This window comes from Mastigoproctus giganteus, chromosome 10, assembly GCF_048544385.1.
Source record: "Mastigoproctus giganteus isolate SK-2022 chromosome 10, ASM4854438v1, whole genome shotgun sequence".
Taxonomy (NCBI): domain Eukaryota; kingdom Metazoa; phylum Arthropoda; class Arachnida; order Uropygi; family Thelyphonidae; genus Mastigoproctus; species Mastigoproctus giganteus.
Window position 1 is genome coordinate 132,552,537 of NC_143584.1, and position 17,147 is coordinate 132,569,683.

Below are 17,147 nucleotides of genomic sequence, written 5' to 3' on the forward strand. Positions count from 1 at the left end.
TGATCCAAGCCCGAGGCAGGAATCGAACCCGCGACCTTTGGGTTGCTAGGTAGGCACTTTACCCACCCGGCTAGCCCGGTTGGCGCAACAAGATTGGTGAGGGGAATGATGAGATCCTCTTACCAAGAGAGGCTTTAGTTCTGCAAATTGCAGTGGCTAGAGACTAGGCTGTTGTTGTTGTTTGGTTTTTAGGAGCATTAGCAACTAAGGGGCCATATTGCTCCGGGGATATGCGGTGGTCATTCCCTGACCACTGCATCCTCCGTATTTGGTGGTCACGGGGTCGAACCCCGGTCTAATCAAGAAGCATGTGCTACACACTGCCGCTCCTGCCCACCTCACTAGGGAGGCACCGCTGGAGACTAGGCACCTGTGTGGTGATCTGATTGAGGTGTATAAGGCCTTGAATGGGTTGAGCATGCTGAATTTTGATGGGATCCTTCCACTTGTTCAGATTACAAACCTAAGGAGGGCATAAATTCAAATTAAGAAAAGACAGAGGTAGAATAGATGTTCGGAAATTTTCTTTTAGCTAGCGGGTGGTTAATTGCTGGAACAAACTTCCACCTGCCATTGTGGAAGTTGATAGGTTAAATAAATTTAAGGAGGAACTGGACAGGCATTTGGAGGGAATGGTGTGTTTTTTTTGGCTGATGCTGCATAAGCTCATACACTTGATTTCTTGCATCATGTGCCACTACTACTACTACATGGAATATTGCATTGAATGAGTTACAGATGATTGTAATATATAATCCCAAGGTATATGAGTATTATAAACATACAGGTATCCTTCAATTTATGTTCTTAACTATGGAGAATAGATGTTAATTGAAAAGACTTATAAAGTAAAAGTTTCATTATGCAGCTGATGAGTGCTGCCTGTTATAAGCTTGAGATCAACAGATGGTAAACCAAACAATCAATCACAACAATAAAAACTACAATTTTGAATTTATCAGTGTAAATCACACTGCAACCAACAAAATAGTAGGGAACACAGGGTTGGCCATAGTCCAGTGGTTAGCATATGTGCCTAAAAGTAAGAAGTCTACAGATTTGTGCCTTTATATTGCCAAGAAAAATGCAGAGCCCACTGTGAATATGGCAGCCAGAAAATATGCTGCCCTTAATTCAGCATGAAATGGAGTAGCAAGTACACTCTTTTGGAATTGGCCATAATCAAAAATAAACAGAAATTTATTCATGTGTAGGGGAATTGGAAATAAGTAAAATTTAATCTTATTTTGTTTAAAAAAACCCTTTTTAATAAAATATTATCCTTTGCTAGTAGTGCACCTAAGTTGCCGATTTTTTAAGTATTATATTTTTCTAAGATCCCTGAATTTGACCAGTAACTGCCAGTTTTCTATTGGTCTGATTTTAATGAAATTTGGGATGGCTCTATAAATCTTTCTGAAAGACCGAAACATAAAATATTATGAAAATTCATATTTTTTGGAGTCAAGTTATGACTTAAGGCCAGAAAAAAAAAAAGGAATAATAATTTGTGGATTTCTATTTAGTCTGATTTTAATGCAATTTGGAATAACTCAACAAATCTTTTTAAAAAGATCAAGAATCGAATTTCATGAAAATCTGTCTACTGGAAGTTGAGTTGATGCATAAGATGGGTGGACATGGTGAAAACAATAGCTGCGTTATGAATATATATATATATATATATATAGACACATGCTTAAAAATATTATCATACTATTTACAACACATTTATTAATTTTCTGTGAAAAATGGCAGGGAGACCATGAGTTAATTAGTAACCCCATTCAAGATTATAAATATCGAAGTTGTCAGATCTCTTCTATCTGCCATATAAAAAAAGCTTTTCTGTATCAAGGGTTATTTTTTCGTAAAAACAATGCTATAAATAGGTATTAATTTCTAAAAATCAAAAATCAGGCAATAATTTGATTTACTTAAGATTTATTAATAACATAAATATAGATCCATCTATTCCTCAAGCTCTTTAAACTGCTGTCAGAATTACGCTAAAGGTTTGGTAACCTCTTTCAAAATTAGATAGATCCTTAACCCCAAGAGAATAATTTCTCTCAGTTATTACAAAATCATTTAACTCCGGAAAAAATTATGTATAATTCAAGTATCCCTACAGTAAAAACTTCTTCATGTATGAATGTAGTGCAAAATATTTAATCAGTGTTGTTGGCAACCTACGGAGAATTATGAATAGGTATGCTATACATTTCTACTGGACCAATGCAATTCAACCAATTCCTTCCAGTGCTAACATAAGTAAAAATTCTTTTCTACGATTCTACATGTTATTAACCACAGAAATTGCATAATCTGACTTAGCTTGACTAACTCCCCTAGTGACTTCATTGCAGTCTAGTTAATACTTACTGAAGGGTTTTGTGCAACCAGGTAATTTATAACCATCCCATGCATATTTATTCTCAGCCAGTGGTCTCATCAGTCTCATACCTAACTATATCTACACCTTGAACAATATCTTGCTGATATAAAAAGCTTAGCAGCTTTTAAAATTACTTCCTTGAACAACTCATTTTTTTCAATTTGCAATTGTTTATTAACACCATTTGGTCCAATTGAAAAGAAATTTAAAACTGATACCACAGCCATGTAGTGGTTCCTTTAGCTGAAAAATCTTAATGCATGAAGAGTCACCGATGATAATCATATCACTACTCAAAGAGTACTATTTTTTTTATTGTTGCCTCTTTAACGTGGTAGCAAAGAAAATCGTCATCCAATTAATCCAGAAAAGGTCACTTACTATGTGAGTGACCAATCCACAATTTTCAGTCAATCTGGGAACAAGAAAATCCCCCATTATAAGCCATTCTGATTTAGCACCCCAATGAAGGTTTCTGTACACTCTATTTGTCTACTTGCTGATATTGTTCATCATATTCACAGTCATTTGGCCAATAACATTTGCCTATTTTCATTTTGTATTCTCGAAGCTTATACATCAAACTCAATATTACACTGACAGCCCAGATCAACTGTGTGTGCACTTCTTCACCAAGAGAATGATTCCCACCCTCACCCTCATGTTCTGTCTGTCCTCCCTGTACATATTGTGCTCATTATTCAAATTTTTGATCCCATAAATCTGAATGGAACCACATTTCCGATATCTTGATCATGTCAGCAGCTGATGACATTATAGAGATATCTACCTTTTTTTTTTTTTTTTTTTTTTTTTTAACCTTTTTATGTTTTCTGTTTCTTGTTTGGTTCACATTTGCAATTGGATAGATGATGTAGGGGTTTTTCAGTAGCAGTTGCACCAGCTTTAAGCAGGAAATCTTACTGCATTGCTTCCCTGCATAGGTTCAGGCATCTCATTATTTATTTATTTCTAAAATTTTTAAAATTCCAGTTTAAAATTTTTTCCTTGCCACCTGGATACCCCTTGTATCCTTTTTTACCTTTTTTTACTCGTTGCAGTTGAACTATCTATTCAATGCAGTATATAACAGTGTTAAATTCATAAAAAATCATTAATCCATAATTCTATTTTATTTATGAATACTTGGAGTAGTCTTTCAATGGAACAAATAATTTGCAACTAAAAGAATAGAGCAAAAAGTTAATTAGTACTTGTAATCATTAGTTAAAAATTATTTACTACTGCTTGTGCCACTCTTTGCTAGAGGGGCACAAGAAGTAGTAAATGAACCATACTGTCACCAGGCAGTCAATCTGTTGTGAACTAAACCAAAACTTAACGGTTATAACCAACTACACCAAACCCATTTAACTTTGACCAGCAAAGCTAAACTCAGTTAAGTTGGTTGATCAAGTTAACCCATTTAACTAATAAGTAACTTATTAGTGGAACCCAAAGTTCCAGGTTCTAAATCTATTTCTTAAAGTTGCATTCAACCAAGTTGTGAATGAATCAATGTGTTCCCCTTGAATTAAAGATACAGTCGGTTTCAAAATAAATAAATAGTTCTCAACCTTTCTGTACCTAACAATTTGCTTCCAAGAGTCTATGGCTATATTAATATATAACTGTTTCATGAGACAAAAAAAGCAATAAGTGCAAGCTCTTTTAAAATAATTGTTCCAATCAAACCTCTGTTATCATTAGAATTACACAGGATTCTAGCCAATGTATTTATGTATTGAGTTTGAGCCAACTAACTTGGCAACAGCAATCACTTAAAAAACAATTTCATGCTGTGCTGATTGGATCAAATCTTTCTTAATAACTATACCAATGTTGCAAAGGAAAAATATTAATTTGCTTACAGTTGCCTCCAACGTTGTTTCATCAACATTCATCAAGTATTCTATGGCACTTAAAATCTAGCAATTATTGGCATTAAATTTAATTCTGATACCTCCCCCCCCCAGGAATTCATTCATATATGAGAATATCTTCTTGATGTAAATACTTTAACATCCTAGAACTAAACTGTATTCATTTTATGATAATACTGTACTAATTAGAGTCAAAAGTATTATGAAAATAATGCTGTTCACTTTAATTAGCTACATCAAATTTCCATTCATTTCTCTTTTAGCTCTCTGGCTACTACTCCTACTACTATTAGTACCATGTGTCAGCAAATGCCATTTCAGTTACTTTTAAACACGTGTGTATCAGACGGGCAACAATGTGCTTCAGACTATTGCAGAACTATTTGATAAAGTAAAGTAAACAAGCTAATTAGCATGAAATTACAATAGCAAATAATGTCTATATCTTCCTTGTTGTCTTTCATTTATTTTTTTATTTTTTGGCCCCGAAGAATAGTTCCTTCTCTGATATCAAGGAACAAGCACAAAGGCACATAACATTATCATGGATTGAAGGTTATTATGTAAAATAATGTATGCTGATATTAAATCTTACTACAATACAATAGATAATCTTTAGCTATATAAATTTTCTGCAATAATATTCATATATGTGTAATCTTTTAAATTTGGCAGCACACATCTAGATAAAAGATATTGGGAACTAGACAACTACGTGATCATAGAAAATAGGAGTAATTATCATGAATATAAAATAAATGTCAAATTGAATATAAAAAATGGAAAGAGAAGGCAATGCAATTATCTTTATATCAAAGGAAGTAGCAAGGTTATAATGGGTGCATGCCTTGATTTAACGAAATCCCAACATATTCATTGTGACTTTATTATATAACCTATCTCTCCAATTTACAAAGATGGTTCACACGAGATATATATATATTCATTTCAAATAACCACACAGATGACCTGTAAAATTTGTTAGTTAGTTAGTTATTTGGTTTTTAGGAGCATTAGCAACTAAGGCCATATTGCTCCGGGATATGCGGTGATCATTCCCTGACCTTTCCACATCCTCCGTATTTGGTGGCGACGGGCTCGAACCCCGGTCTAATCAAGAAGCCTGTGCTATGCACTGTTGCTCCTTCCCACCGCTACGGAGGCACCTGTAAAATTTGTGGCAGAGAAAATTATCAAGTACGTGAATGTGGATAAATTACAGGTAACTGGACAAAAATGGAATTATACATAAAAGAAAGCTTGAATCAGCTGAAGGGGAATACTATGCCTAATGAATCTGAAATTGTATTCTGAGGTTGTCACAAAATAAATGGATGAAAAGAATAATCTTGATATGGTCCATTTAGACTTTCATATGATATGGATCCACATAAATGTTTCTAATAAGTGCAATAACTTGTGATTGGTAGGATAATACTACTACAGATAAAGTGCTGATTAAATAAAGCAACACACATGTGGTGTTAAAATTGACAACTGCTTTGAATGAACTACTGATGGGGATCTCGAGTAGGGTGTACAGATTTTTTTCCCCTTTTGGGGAAGGGGGAAGAATGCTGTTTCAGCTGTTTCTTAATGATAGAGACTTTGCTGTAATTAAGAAATATCAGAAACATCCTAAGAAATATCTTTATATTACAGCAACCTTGCTGTGATAGATGAGATGGCATTATAAGAAATTCAATTTTATAAAAAGGGTTATTAACTGCTGAGAATCTATAACCTTTTTTGCTTGAACTAAAGAGTTTGTTAAAATTTAAGATATGCTAGACAAACACCATGACTTCTTAATTTAAGCATATGTAAATTACACAAATTTAAAACTATGTGCAGTGACCATATTTCCAGAAAGTGCCATGAAAGGACAGCACCATGGCCCACCATTTTCTCATTTTGTTTTGCCAAAGACTGTCAATTGCTCATCTATTGGAAGTGCATACTTTTTTCTTTTGTGCTTATTTTTACTTATTTTGTTTTTATTATTACCCTTATGACTAGAAAGCATCCTCATAGTACTAGTGAAAGTGATGGTAAGAGATCAACGAAATCAATTTTGCCTGAAATAAAACTGGAAATGGTTAAGTGCTACAAACGAGGTGAGAGCATGGCATACATTAAACATGCTCTAAGTCTGAGTGAGCGTACAATATGAGATAGTGCTGATAAAACTAAAGAAAGTTTTAAAAATGATGTGTCCTTAACTGCACAAAAGTCACTATATGCTTGGTCAAGTTTGATGGAATGCATGGAAAAAATGAATGCTACATGCATGAGTCACCAAAATAAAACACATGCTAACATTAGCCTAGCACAAATGCAAAAGAACACTCATAGCCTTTATGATGATTTAAAAGAACGTGAGGATGGGGAAGTTAAGCCCTTTTCGGCAAGTCCAAGTTGGTTTGCGAATTTTTGTAAATGGTATGGTTTTCATAATGTGAAAACATGTAGAGAAGCTGTGTCAGCTGATAAAAATGCTGCAGATGCATTCCATGTGAAACTGAAGGCGATCTTAGAAGAGGGGAAGTACATACCCAAACAGATATTCAACCTTGACAAAACAGGTTTATATTGGAAAAAAAAAATGCCTGATCGCACTTATATTTCCATTGCTGAAAAGACTGCACCTGGCTTTAAGGTGGCAAAAGATCGACTAACACTTTTGTTTGATCCTAAACTGAAGCCTGTGAAAATTTACCACTATCAAAACCCTCATGCCCTTAAGTACAAGTATGAGGGTTTTGATAGTGTTTGAGTAGCAGTACAGGCATGTACTGCTACTCAGGATTTGAGAGGGAGTACATGTCCTTGTACTGCTACTCAAACCCTACAGGGTGGATGACTGCTGTAATTTTCAGACATTAACTAGGATCTCAGTACAACCAGAATTAGAAGTATATTGAAAGGCAGGAGGAATTGCATTCAACATCTTACTTATTCTTGATAATGCCAGAAGCTATCCAAGTAGTATTGTTGATGTCTGTTCTAAGATTTATATTAGAACAGACATCAGACATTGTTTTTTTTCCTGGCAAATAGAACCTGAATACTCCAGCCTAAGGATCAACATGTGATTAAATCTTTTAAGGATCAGTATTTATAGCGTATTCTGGCTGATCTAATTGACAAGACCGACCATGAACAAATGAGTATGCAGCAATACTGGCAAGTCTTCAACAATATAAAAGATGCTTTAAATTCACTGGTGCTGCATGGCATGAAGTTCCACGTAACTATTCAAAGTTCATGGCATAAGTTATGACCAGATCTTAGTAGCTCTTTAAAAGCTCTCATACCGATGAAGATTATGCACAAACTAAAGACAAATATGTGAAACTCACTAAAAAGATAGGGTTCACACTGAAGTGTGACGGAACTGATGTCTATATTTAATTGATTCACATCAAGAATTGTCAAATGAAGATTTGTTTGCACTGAAGAAGCATCACATTCAAGAGGAGGAGGCAGAAGGGAGCGAAAGCCCAGAGGTTGAAGAAGAAGAAGAATGGAAGAATGATTACAGAAGAAGCCTGACAGTAAAAGGAATATTGAAAGCATTAAATCTTATAGATGAAGGCCTAAATCTGTTAGTAATGAAGACCCTAATCTTGAACGAAGCTCTAAAGTGCAATAAAGTTATGCTAGAACTTGGTTGCTACTATGAGTCGTAGCGTGAGAAGACGCAACATGCAAAACAACTAACTAGGATTCATTTTTCAAGAACTCATGGGAGCAGTCAAGTGAACCCTATACTTCCTGGGTTAGCGTAACACACCTACCACTACCAATCTGGTGGTGGTGGGAGTGTTACGCTAACCAGAGGGAATGGAAGCTGACTATGATGATCCCTCACATCGATTTGCCTAAGGCCATCCTCCACTCCAATCTCTCTCTCACTCTCAATTGTTGTTTGTATTGTACATGTTGGTTATAGTGAACATGATTTTTCTTACTATACAAAAAAAATTAAATAAAATAAAATAAATAAATAAAGATGAATCTTTGGAGTGCCCAGTCTTCCAACCAAAGAAAATGAATGGTATGTACTGGTAGGGGAATCTTAGCTAGATGCGAGAGGTATCCTCATAGACCTATTATTGCATATTTTAGTGATCATTTACATTATGCGTGAATTTAAATTCTGCAAGACTCTCTGAAACATAACCCTTGGGTAAATTGAGAAGCCACTGTACTTGGATGCAATCTGAAGATTTTTTTTTCCCCATATTTTTTTTTTTTTTGTTAAGTGTTACAAAATAAGATGCATGGCTTTCATGCATCACTGTTCATATTAATTCTAACAAAAGCATTTCCAGGAACTGTTTATTGCTAAACAAGACCATAACTATGCAACATGAAACCTACAAAATCATGCATCATTATGCATTATAAACAGCCAATCTTATTTTATTCTGTTGTACAACCATTTATAAAATAATAAATCAGTTAAGCTTTTCTAAGCAAAGAATAGCCTTTATCCTAACAAAACATTTTATACAATTCAAGAATTAAAACAATTTTACATAGTATTATATTTAATATAACTCACCCTGTCTGTTAATATTATTCACACCATCATTTAATATGGCCATACAGTGGTAGGATGAAGTCTTATGCTGCGAGACCACTGGCATTTGGGATCCAATATCAAAGAAATCCAAAACCATCACCCAAGTATGAAGGTTTATTATTGTATCCAAACAGTTGAAATCTATATTTATGTGGCGATTTGTCTGAAAAACACAACTTATAAATAATCATTCAGGTATATATTTGTTTAAAATGTAATTCAGTTTAAAATTTAGTGGTGTAAATAGTCATCAAATTCTTTTAGTGAGATTTATGTCAAAAATATAAGAATTTGTGTCATTTTGCATCCTGTTTCTATGGAAACAATCTAAGGCTGAAAATAAAATAAAATTAAATAAATGCATTCCAAAATACAACAAACGATGGAAAAATAAAAGAAAATTAAAACAAAGAAAATAGCCCAGTTGCTCCAATTAGCAACAAAATCAAGGACAAATCTACTCACCATTCACAATCATTCTGTGAGACATTGACATTGTACAAAAACGTTATGGGAAACCTGTTGTCTCGAAACTTTACTAGACATGTTGGACAGACAATCTGTGATCGAGAGTTGCTAATATTTGATGTTTCATAACCACTAAAATGTGGCGGACAAATGCATCAGTGAATAATCCATTGTTAAATTTCAAAAGCGTACAACCTCCATTACCTGAACATTTTAACCTATATGAAGTAACTTTAATAAAGTATTTCCAACAAAAAATGCACATAGTTTTCCTAAAAAATGCATACATTCACAAATTATTCCGAAATTTGGCAAATAAAAATACAAGCAAACTATAGAAATTTTAGAAGAAAGTTCAAAAGAGCCGCCATATCTATAGTAAAACATGCACTAAAACAAGGGATCCACACAAAGGGAAACCTTCTGCACTATATTCACTGAGTCAAAAATTGACAAAATCACTTGTGGAATGCCTTCTCCCACCATCTACAAGATAGAATAAAATTTCATACTTACAGCAAGACATGAGAAAAAAATGGTTCTCCCTTTTAAAGGTGCAGGGACCAGAATCTGTAGGAATGCACCAAACAGGTCCTGCAAATGGTGATTTCCTAACCAATCTTTCCAACTATAACTTAATAAAATAAGAACAATCTCCTCCACATAAATGTGTCCATTACAGTGTGACCCCAAAAAAGATCCCATACAACTACTATGTGATAGGTATCCAAACAGGATTACATAGTCACAGTAATAGAAAAAATTTAATTAAGCAAATAAATAATGTAATATATAAAAAACCAAATCTTACTCGTAACCTTTCAAACGAAGAGTTTCAGTGCATCAAAAAATTAGCCACAAATAAAAACATCATCATCCAAAAGGGCAACAAGATTAGTGAATGGAACAAAGGGGTGCTCTTACGAAGAAAGGCTTAAGTTTTGCAAATTACAGTGTCTGGAGACTAGGCACCAGCGAGGTGATCTGATAGAGGTGTATAAAGCCTTGAATGGTTTGAGCATGCTCAATGCTGATGGGATTCTTCCTCTAGCTCAGAATAATCACCTGAGAGGGCATAAATTCAAATTGAGGAAGGACAGATGTAGGATAGACGTGCGGAAATTTGCCTTTAGCCAGCGGGTGGTTGGTTGGTGGAACAGACTTCCATCCCTTGTCGTGGAAGTTGATAGCCTAAATAAGTTTATGGCTCAGCTGGACAGGTATTTTGAACGAACAGAGGGGTGAAGTGGAAGTGTGTTTTTTTTTTTTTTTTTTTGGCTGATGCTGCATAAGCTTGCTTTCTTGCATCAAATGCCTCTACTAATGCTAAAGGCAGACAAGGGCGACTCAATAGTAATAATAAACAAATCCAATTATGACAACAAACTAACAAACCTCCTAAACAACACTGATACATATCAAAAACTAGAAAAAAATCCTATTCCCACCATCAGACCAAAAATCGAAAAAGAATTAAAAAGATTATGGTCCAAAGAAAAGATGTTGTTGTTATTTAGTTTTTAGGAGCATTAGCAACTAAGGCCATATTGCTCTGGGGATATGCGGTGGTCATTCCCTGACCTTTCCGAATCCTCCTTATTTGGTGGCTTATGGTCTCAAACCCCAGTCTAATCAAGAAGCATGTGCTATGCACTGATGCTCCTGCCCACCGGCAAAGAAAACATCACAAGCAATTTGCACACAGATCTCTTACATGTTCACCCTATATCTTTTGTGTCATAAAGTTACTCAAACTCAACAAACCATTAACGTCCATAGCAATTTGTACACACATCTCTTAGCCAAATCAACACGTTCGCACTATATCTTTGGTGCCGTTAAGTTACACAAACTCAACAAACCATCAAGACCTATAGTAAGTTTCAAAAACTTGTCCAGCAAACTTGGCCAAATTTGTAGTTGACTTACTTAAACCTTTAATGAATCATTACAAATATCGCATAAAGAATACGGAACACCAATTTTCATCAGTCACAATAAAAAATTGGAACCCGATGAAAAATTATATTCCTTTGACATAAAATTACTATCTCCAAATGTACATCCACAAAAAGCAGTGAAGGCTATGGAACATTTGTTATGCAATGATCCCACACTAAAAAACAGAACCAAATTAGAAATCACTGACATAAACTTATTAAAATACTGTTATCTGCCAATTATTTCACCATGAAGGAGTCTTTTACCAACAAGTGTTTGGGGTACCAATGGAAAGTACTATAAGTGGACATCTCCCCAAATTTTACCTCTTGGAAATAGAGATTCATATCACATCCAAGTACTCTTCCCCAACCCTTAAATTCTATGGAATACATTAATGATTGTCTGCTTATAGGAAAACCAGACACCATAAATAAAATTGTTGAAATAGATGAAAGGCTACAATTCACAATAGAAAATGAAGAAAACAATAGCACAAACTTCTCAAATCTAACATTAACAAGAAATGCTGACACAAATAAGGGAAATTATTTAAGAAAGAGAATGGGCCTGTGGCACTGGTTTCCATGGTTTAGAAGAAGAGAATACAGCAGGGCCAGTGGAAGCAGTAGCTAACTAAATTTAACGTTTTAATACGACAAGTAGCTTTCGGAGTAACGAACTCCTTCTTCAACAAGTACATAAAGAAATGCAAATATGACGTAAATATCAGGAGCATTTCCAAAAAATTCAACAAAAAGAAATCTGAACTCAGATTTTGTTTTTCTAATCTGGCAGAATATTCTCTCACACTCAGCATATCTACAAGGAATTGTTAAAATACCAAGCATTACTCAGATAACTTGTTATATTTCAAGCTTCCATGTGCACTTGTTCTGACTTGGTCATACAAATAAATTTTTATAACTACTATCATCATCAACCATTTTCAATCCACTGCAGGATGAAGGCCTCTCCAGCAACTTTCTAGTTCCTTCTGTTTTCTGCAATGGCCACCCATTTACTAACCACAAACTCATGAATTTCATCTATCCGTCTCTGCCGTTGTCTTCCAGGTTTTTTCTAGCTCCTCTTGGGCACCATCCTGTTATTTTCTTAGTCCATCTGTCATCATGTCTTCAAGCTATGTGTCCTACCCAAGACCATTTTAGTTCTTTAGTTTTGATAAGAATGTCCTTTATTTGAATTTGCTACCTAATCCATGTGTTTCTCTTCTTATCTAACAGTCTGATTCCCAATATAATTTGTTCCATTCTTCGCTGTGTAGTTCTCAGCTTCTCTTCCATTCTTTTGGTGAGTGCCCAAGTTTCACTTCCATAAGTCATGGTGGGGAGTATACATTGGTTCATTATTTTACGTTTCAGACAAACTGAGATATTGCTCCTCAAGTATGTGACTATATTTCCTGAATGCTATCCATCCAAAATTTATTCTTCTCTTGACTTCCAGCCATTTATCATTATTACAGCTAATAACATGCCCAAGGTAAGTATATGACTCCACCTTTTCAATTACAGCTCATTCAATCATTATGTCCCTTTCTGTGGCATACTTGTTCATCATTACTTTTGTTTTAACTGATTAAGATTTTCCTCTAATTCTTTGGGATTGTGGCTTACGACCACAATGTCATCTGCAAACCATAAATGGTTTAGGTACTCTCCATTCACACTGACTCCTTTCTGCGACAGTCTAATCTTCTGAAAGCTTCCACAAGGGCAGCAGTAAACAACTTCAGAGATATTGTGTCTCCTTGTCGAACTCCTTTCTCAATTTTAAATTTGCTACTGTCTTTGTCTAGTCTAATAAAGGAGGTAGCGTTCTCTAATATTTTCTTCAATATCATAATATATGGAGTATCTATGCCTTGTCTTTCCAGTGCCCGAAACATTCCTTTATGCTGTATGGAGTCAAATGCCTTTTCATAATCCACAAATGTCAGGCATAATGGTGTTTTATATTCATTTGCTTTCTCCATTAGCTGTGATCCATAGTTGAGAATCCTGTCCTAAAGCCAGCTTGCTCCTCATCAAGTATTCTTTCTAATCTGTTAGTAATGACCCTTGTGAACAACTTGTGGATGTGGGATAACAAGATAGTTGGTCTATAATTTCCAATTTCTGATTTATCCCCTTTCGAATGCAGCTAAACTATAATTGCATTATTCCACTCCTTTTCTAATGCATTTTGTGATGAGTTGTGCCAGTTTTTGTGTCATGTCTCTTCCTTCCAAATTTTAACAACTCTACAGTAACTTCATCTTCACCTGGAGTTTTCTGAGTCTTCATTTTCTTCAATGCATGTTCCACCACATCAGGAAGAAAATTGGGTAAGTCATACATATTACTAATTTGCATTCCATCTTCCCCACTGCTGGCATCATTCCCTCGCTCCTTGTATAATTCTCTATAGTAGTCTTCTGCTATATGAATTATGCCTTCTCTGCTATTTATAAATTCACCATTGCTATTCTTCAGTTTCAGTATCATTTGTCTTTCTGTATTACTGCTCATGGCTGCTGATTTAAGTCCTTTGTTTTCCCTTAATGATTGTTTTACTTTTCTTGTGTTAAATCTTCTTATGTCCTCTCTGAGTCTCTTTCTAATGGCTTTGCATAACTCAGTATACTCAATTTTCTCCTTGTCGGTGTTTATCTTGCTCTTCATTTTTCGCCTTCGGTTCATCATGACAAATGGTTCTTGACTAATTTTTTCTTTTTTGGATTTCTTTTTACCTATAGGTTTCTTGGGCTTTATCACTTCCAGAATGTTGTGATATTCCTCGTGGATATCTTGGTCCTGAGCTGTCTGCAGAAACTCAAACTTGTTCTTAAGTTCCAGTACATACTGCATTTTCTCCTCTTCTGTTATCTCAAAGACCCTCATATTATTTACTCGAGTCAGTTTTTTTTCTTTCTTTTCTTACATCTATATCAAGTGTGCATCTTACCATTCTGTGACCACATCCAACATTTACGTTGTTCAGGACGGTAACATCATTCACGATATATCTTCTGTTAGTGAGAATGAAGCCGATTTCATTAGTTGTTAATCCATTTGGACTCTTCCATGTCCACTTCCTGTTCACCCTTTCCTTGAAAAAGTGTTCGTTACCAACAATCCTCGACATTCTGCAAATTCCACAAGTCTTTCACCTCTTATTTCTTTCACCAATTACAAAATTTCCTATAGTTCCCCTTTCTGCACTGTTTTGTCTTTTTCCAACCTTAGCATCGAAATCCCCCATAATGATAGTGTAGTGGGTTTTCTGCTCATCTAGAAAACTCAATTTCGGTGTACATTTTTTCAACCTCTTCATCATCATCATGGCTCGATGTTGGTGCATAAATCATTAGAACCTTTAGCTTGTACCTCTTAGAAATTTTGAGTATTAGTCATGACACCCTTGGTGATGTACTGTTGAATTCCAAAATGCTGTTTTTCATATCTTTATGGACCAGAAAGCCAACTCCACCTTCGCTCCTTTCACTGTTTCCATTGGTGTACAGCAGATTTCCACTTGATAAACTTATAAGTGATTCATTTCTTCTTCTTCTTTCAGCCAAATCGATGCTATTCCAATTCACATTTTCTAATTCCTTTTCCAGTTCTAAAATCCTGTCTTCACCGATGAGCAATCTTACGTTGTAACAGCCCAAATTCAGTTTGTATGCATGGCAGCCTGGTCGTACCCAGAGATTCTTAGCACCATCTGCTTTTACTCTGATCCTCTCGCTGCCGTAAGAGGGGGCGTGAGAGCCGCTGCGGACTAAGGGCCATTTGTTTCGTCATGCTGTCATGTGTTGGAGGGTTTGGTCTTTTCCTCTTCACGCTGACCAGGCATCTTGAAGAGAACCACTCTACATGTTCGTTGCCACCTAAGTGACATAACAGGGCTTACCATCGAGGTGTCCATGAGTGGATTTTAGGGTGGCAGGCCAAGCGGACTTCTCCTAAATCTTCTGTAATAGAATGAAATTGGATCCATCAGTGTTTTAGATTGAGTGTCTGATAACACACAGAATACCTGTTCCCCTCCCCCCTAAGTTAGAATTATCTTTTTGGTATAATTTGGTATGGTAATCAATTTACAAAATGGAAGAGATAGATTTGAAAAATGTTGCTAAAATAAATTTGAACATAACATTCTTCAAAACATCTAGAAGTAATGACGTCAGTACATGGATGTAAGGTGTACTAAATTGCATAGGTATGTTTGGATCTTAAAATGCTGGCATAACATTTACAACAAACAAGCAAATTGCTCTATTAAGCCAGAAGAGAGAAACATGAAGAGACTTTCTGCATGAATGAGGATAACATGCCTAGAATTATCAGCTTACTTGTCTTGTTCAGGGTTCCTTTTCCCAGAAGTTTACAATTTGGAAGCACTTTTACTTGAATTCCTCAGTTTGTCTTTCAAAACTTTTGTTTCATGAACTAGATTTGAGCATTAGCAAAGGCAAACGAGGCAAAAAAGCAAGCTTATATACAAGGGTGGTTCAATAAAGAATCGCCCTCACCTACTTCCACATATCGCAGAATCATGATATTTTGTGTGTAGCATCATACATATCTCTGTACTAAAGGTGTAAAATTTCAGCCTGTGTCTTAATTTGTTTTTCTCTTACAGAGCGGAACATGTGACAAAGTAGCATCATGGACAAAGTTGAAGCCAGAGCTGTAATCCAGTATCTGTTCTTGAAGGGGAAATCACCTAAAGAAATCCACGAGGAGATGACTGCTGTATATAAGGATGAAGACACATCCTATAGCATTGTGAAGCACAGGCACTGGCATAGTTTAGGTGTGGTCGGACGTTGGTAGAATCTGAGCCCATTTCAGGTCGTCCCCATTTACCTATTGATGACAGCACAATCAGAAAAGTGGAGTCGTTAATCATGGAAGATCCCCGGATATCTGTGCATGAATTGTCCCAGGAGGTGAAGATTAGTGTGGGCTCTGTTGAATCAGTCCTTCATGACAAACACCATTTATGGAAATTGAGTGCAAGATAGATTCCCTGATTATTGACTGGTTTCCAGAAGGCTGATCGACAACAGAAATCACAAGGTTTCTTAGCCCAGTGCCAAAAAAAGGAGGAAGACATTTTCTCTCGTCACTCAGGATAAAAGTTGGATACACCATTTCAACTCTGAAAGTAAAAAGCACTCCACGGAATGGCGACATCATGGTTCCCCACTCACCAAGAAGGCAAGGGTCAAAGCATCATCAGGAAAGATCTTGCTGACTGTTTTGGGATGAGAAAGGTGTAATAATAACTGATTATCTGCAGAAATGTAGAACAATTATAGGTGCCTATTATGCCAAATTACTCACAAATTTACAGGAGAAAATCAAAACATGTAGGTATGGCATGCTGTCCAAAGGTGTGAGAATGTTTCAAGACAATGCCCCAATTCACACTTCTAAAATTGCAACAACACAAGTGGCCAATTGTGGATATGAAATACTGCCCCATCCAGCCTACTCACAAGATCTTGCACCATCGGACTTCTTGTTTCCTTCCATCAAATCATTTCTTCGAGGAACCCATTTCCTCGGGGGAATGTCTGACAATGAGATTCTCATTTCTGCAGTAGAGTCATGGTTCAAAGACCAACCTCACGACTTCTACAAAAATGGTATCCGTAGCCTCATACATCGATGGAAAAAATGTATAAATCTGCATGGTGGCTACGTAAAGAAGGACTAAAACCTTTGCCAAGAATCAACAGGCTAGCACATCTGCAGCTAGGTCAATGCGATTCTTTATTGAACCACCCTTGTAGCATCAGCCAAAACAAAAAAAAAATCACTTCTAATTTCACCATACACTCGCTCCA

The 17,147-nt window shown here is 35.8% G+C and overlaps 1 protein-coding gene across 6 annotated transcripts in view; it reads right to left on the reverse strand.

The window, feature by feature from the left end:
• LOC150079291 (intermembrane lipid transfer protein VPS13D-like) overlaps nucleotides 1-17,147 on the reverse strand; it is a 1,618,665-nt gene that overhangs the window by 948,200 nt on the left and 653,318 nt on the right. For all 6 annotated transcript variants that reach the window (XM_090383928.1, XM_090383929.1, XM_090383926.1 and 3 more), the window contains one exon: nucleotides 8,852-9,035. In XM_090383928.1, coding sequence (XP_090240054.1) covers nucleotides 8,852-9,035 — 184 coding nt within the window. The remainder of the gene's footprint in view (nucleotides 1-8,851; nucleotides 9,036-17,147) is intronic.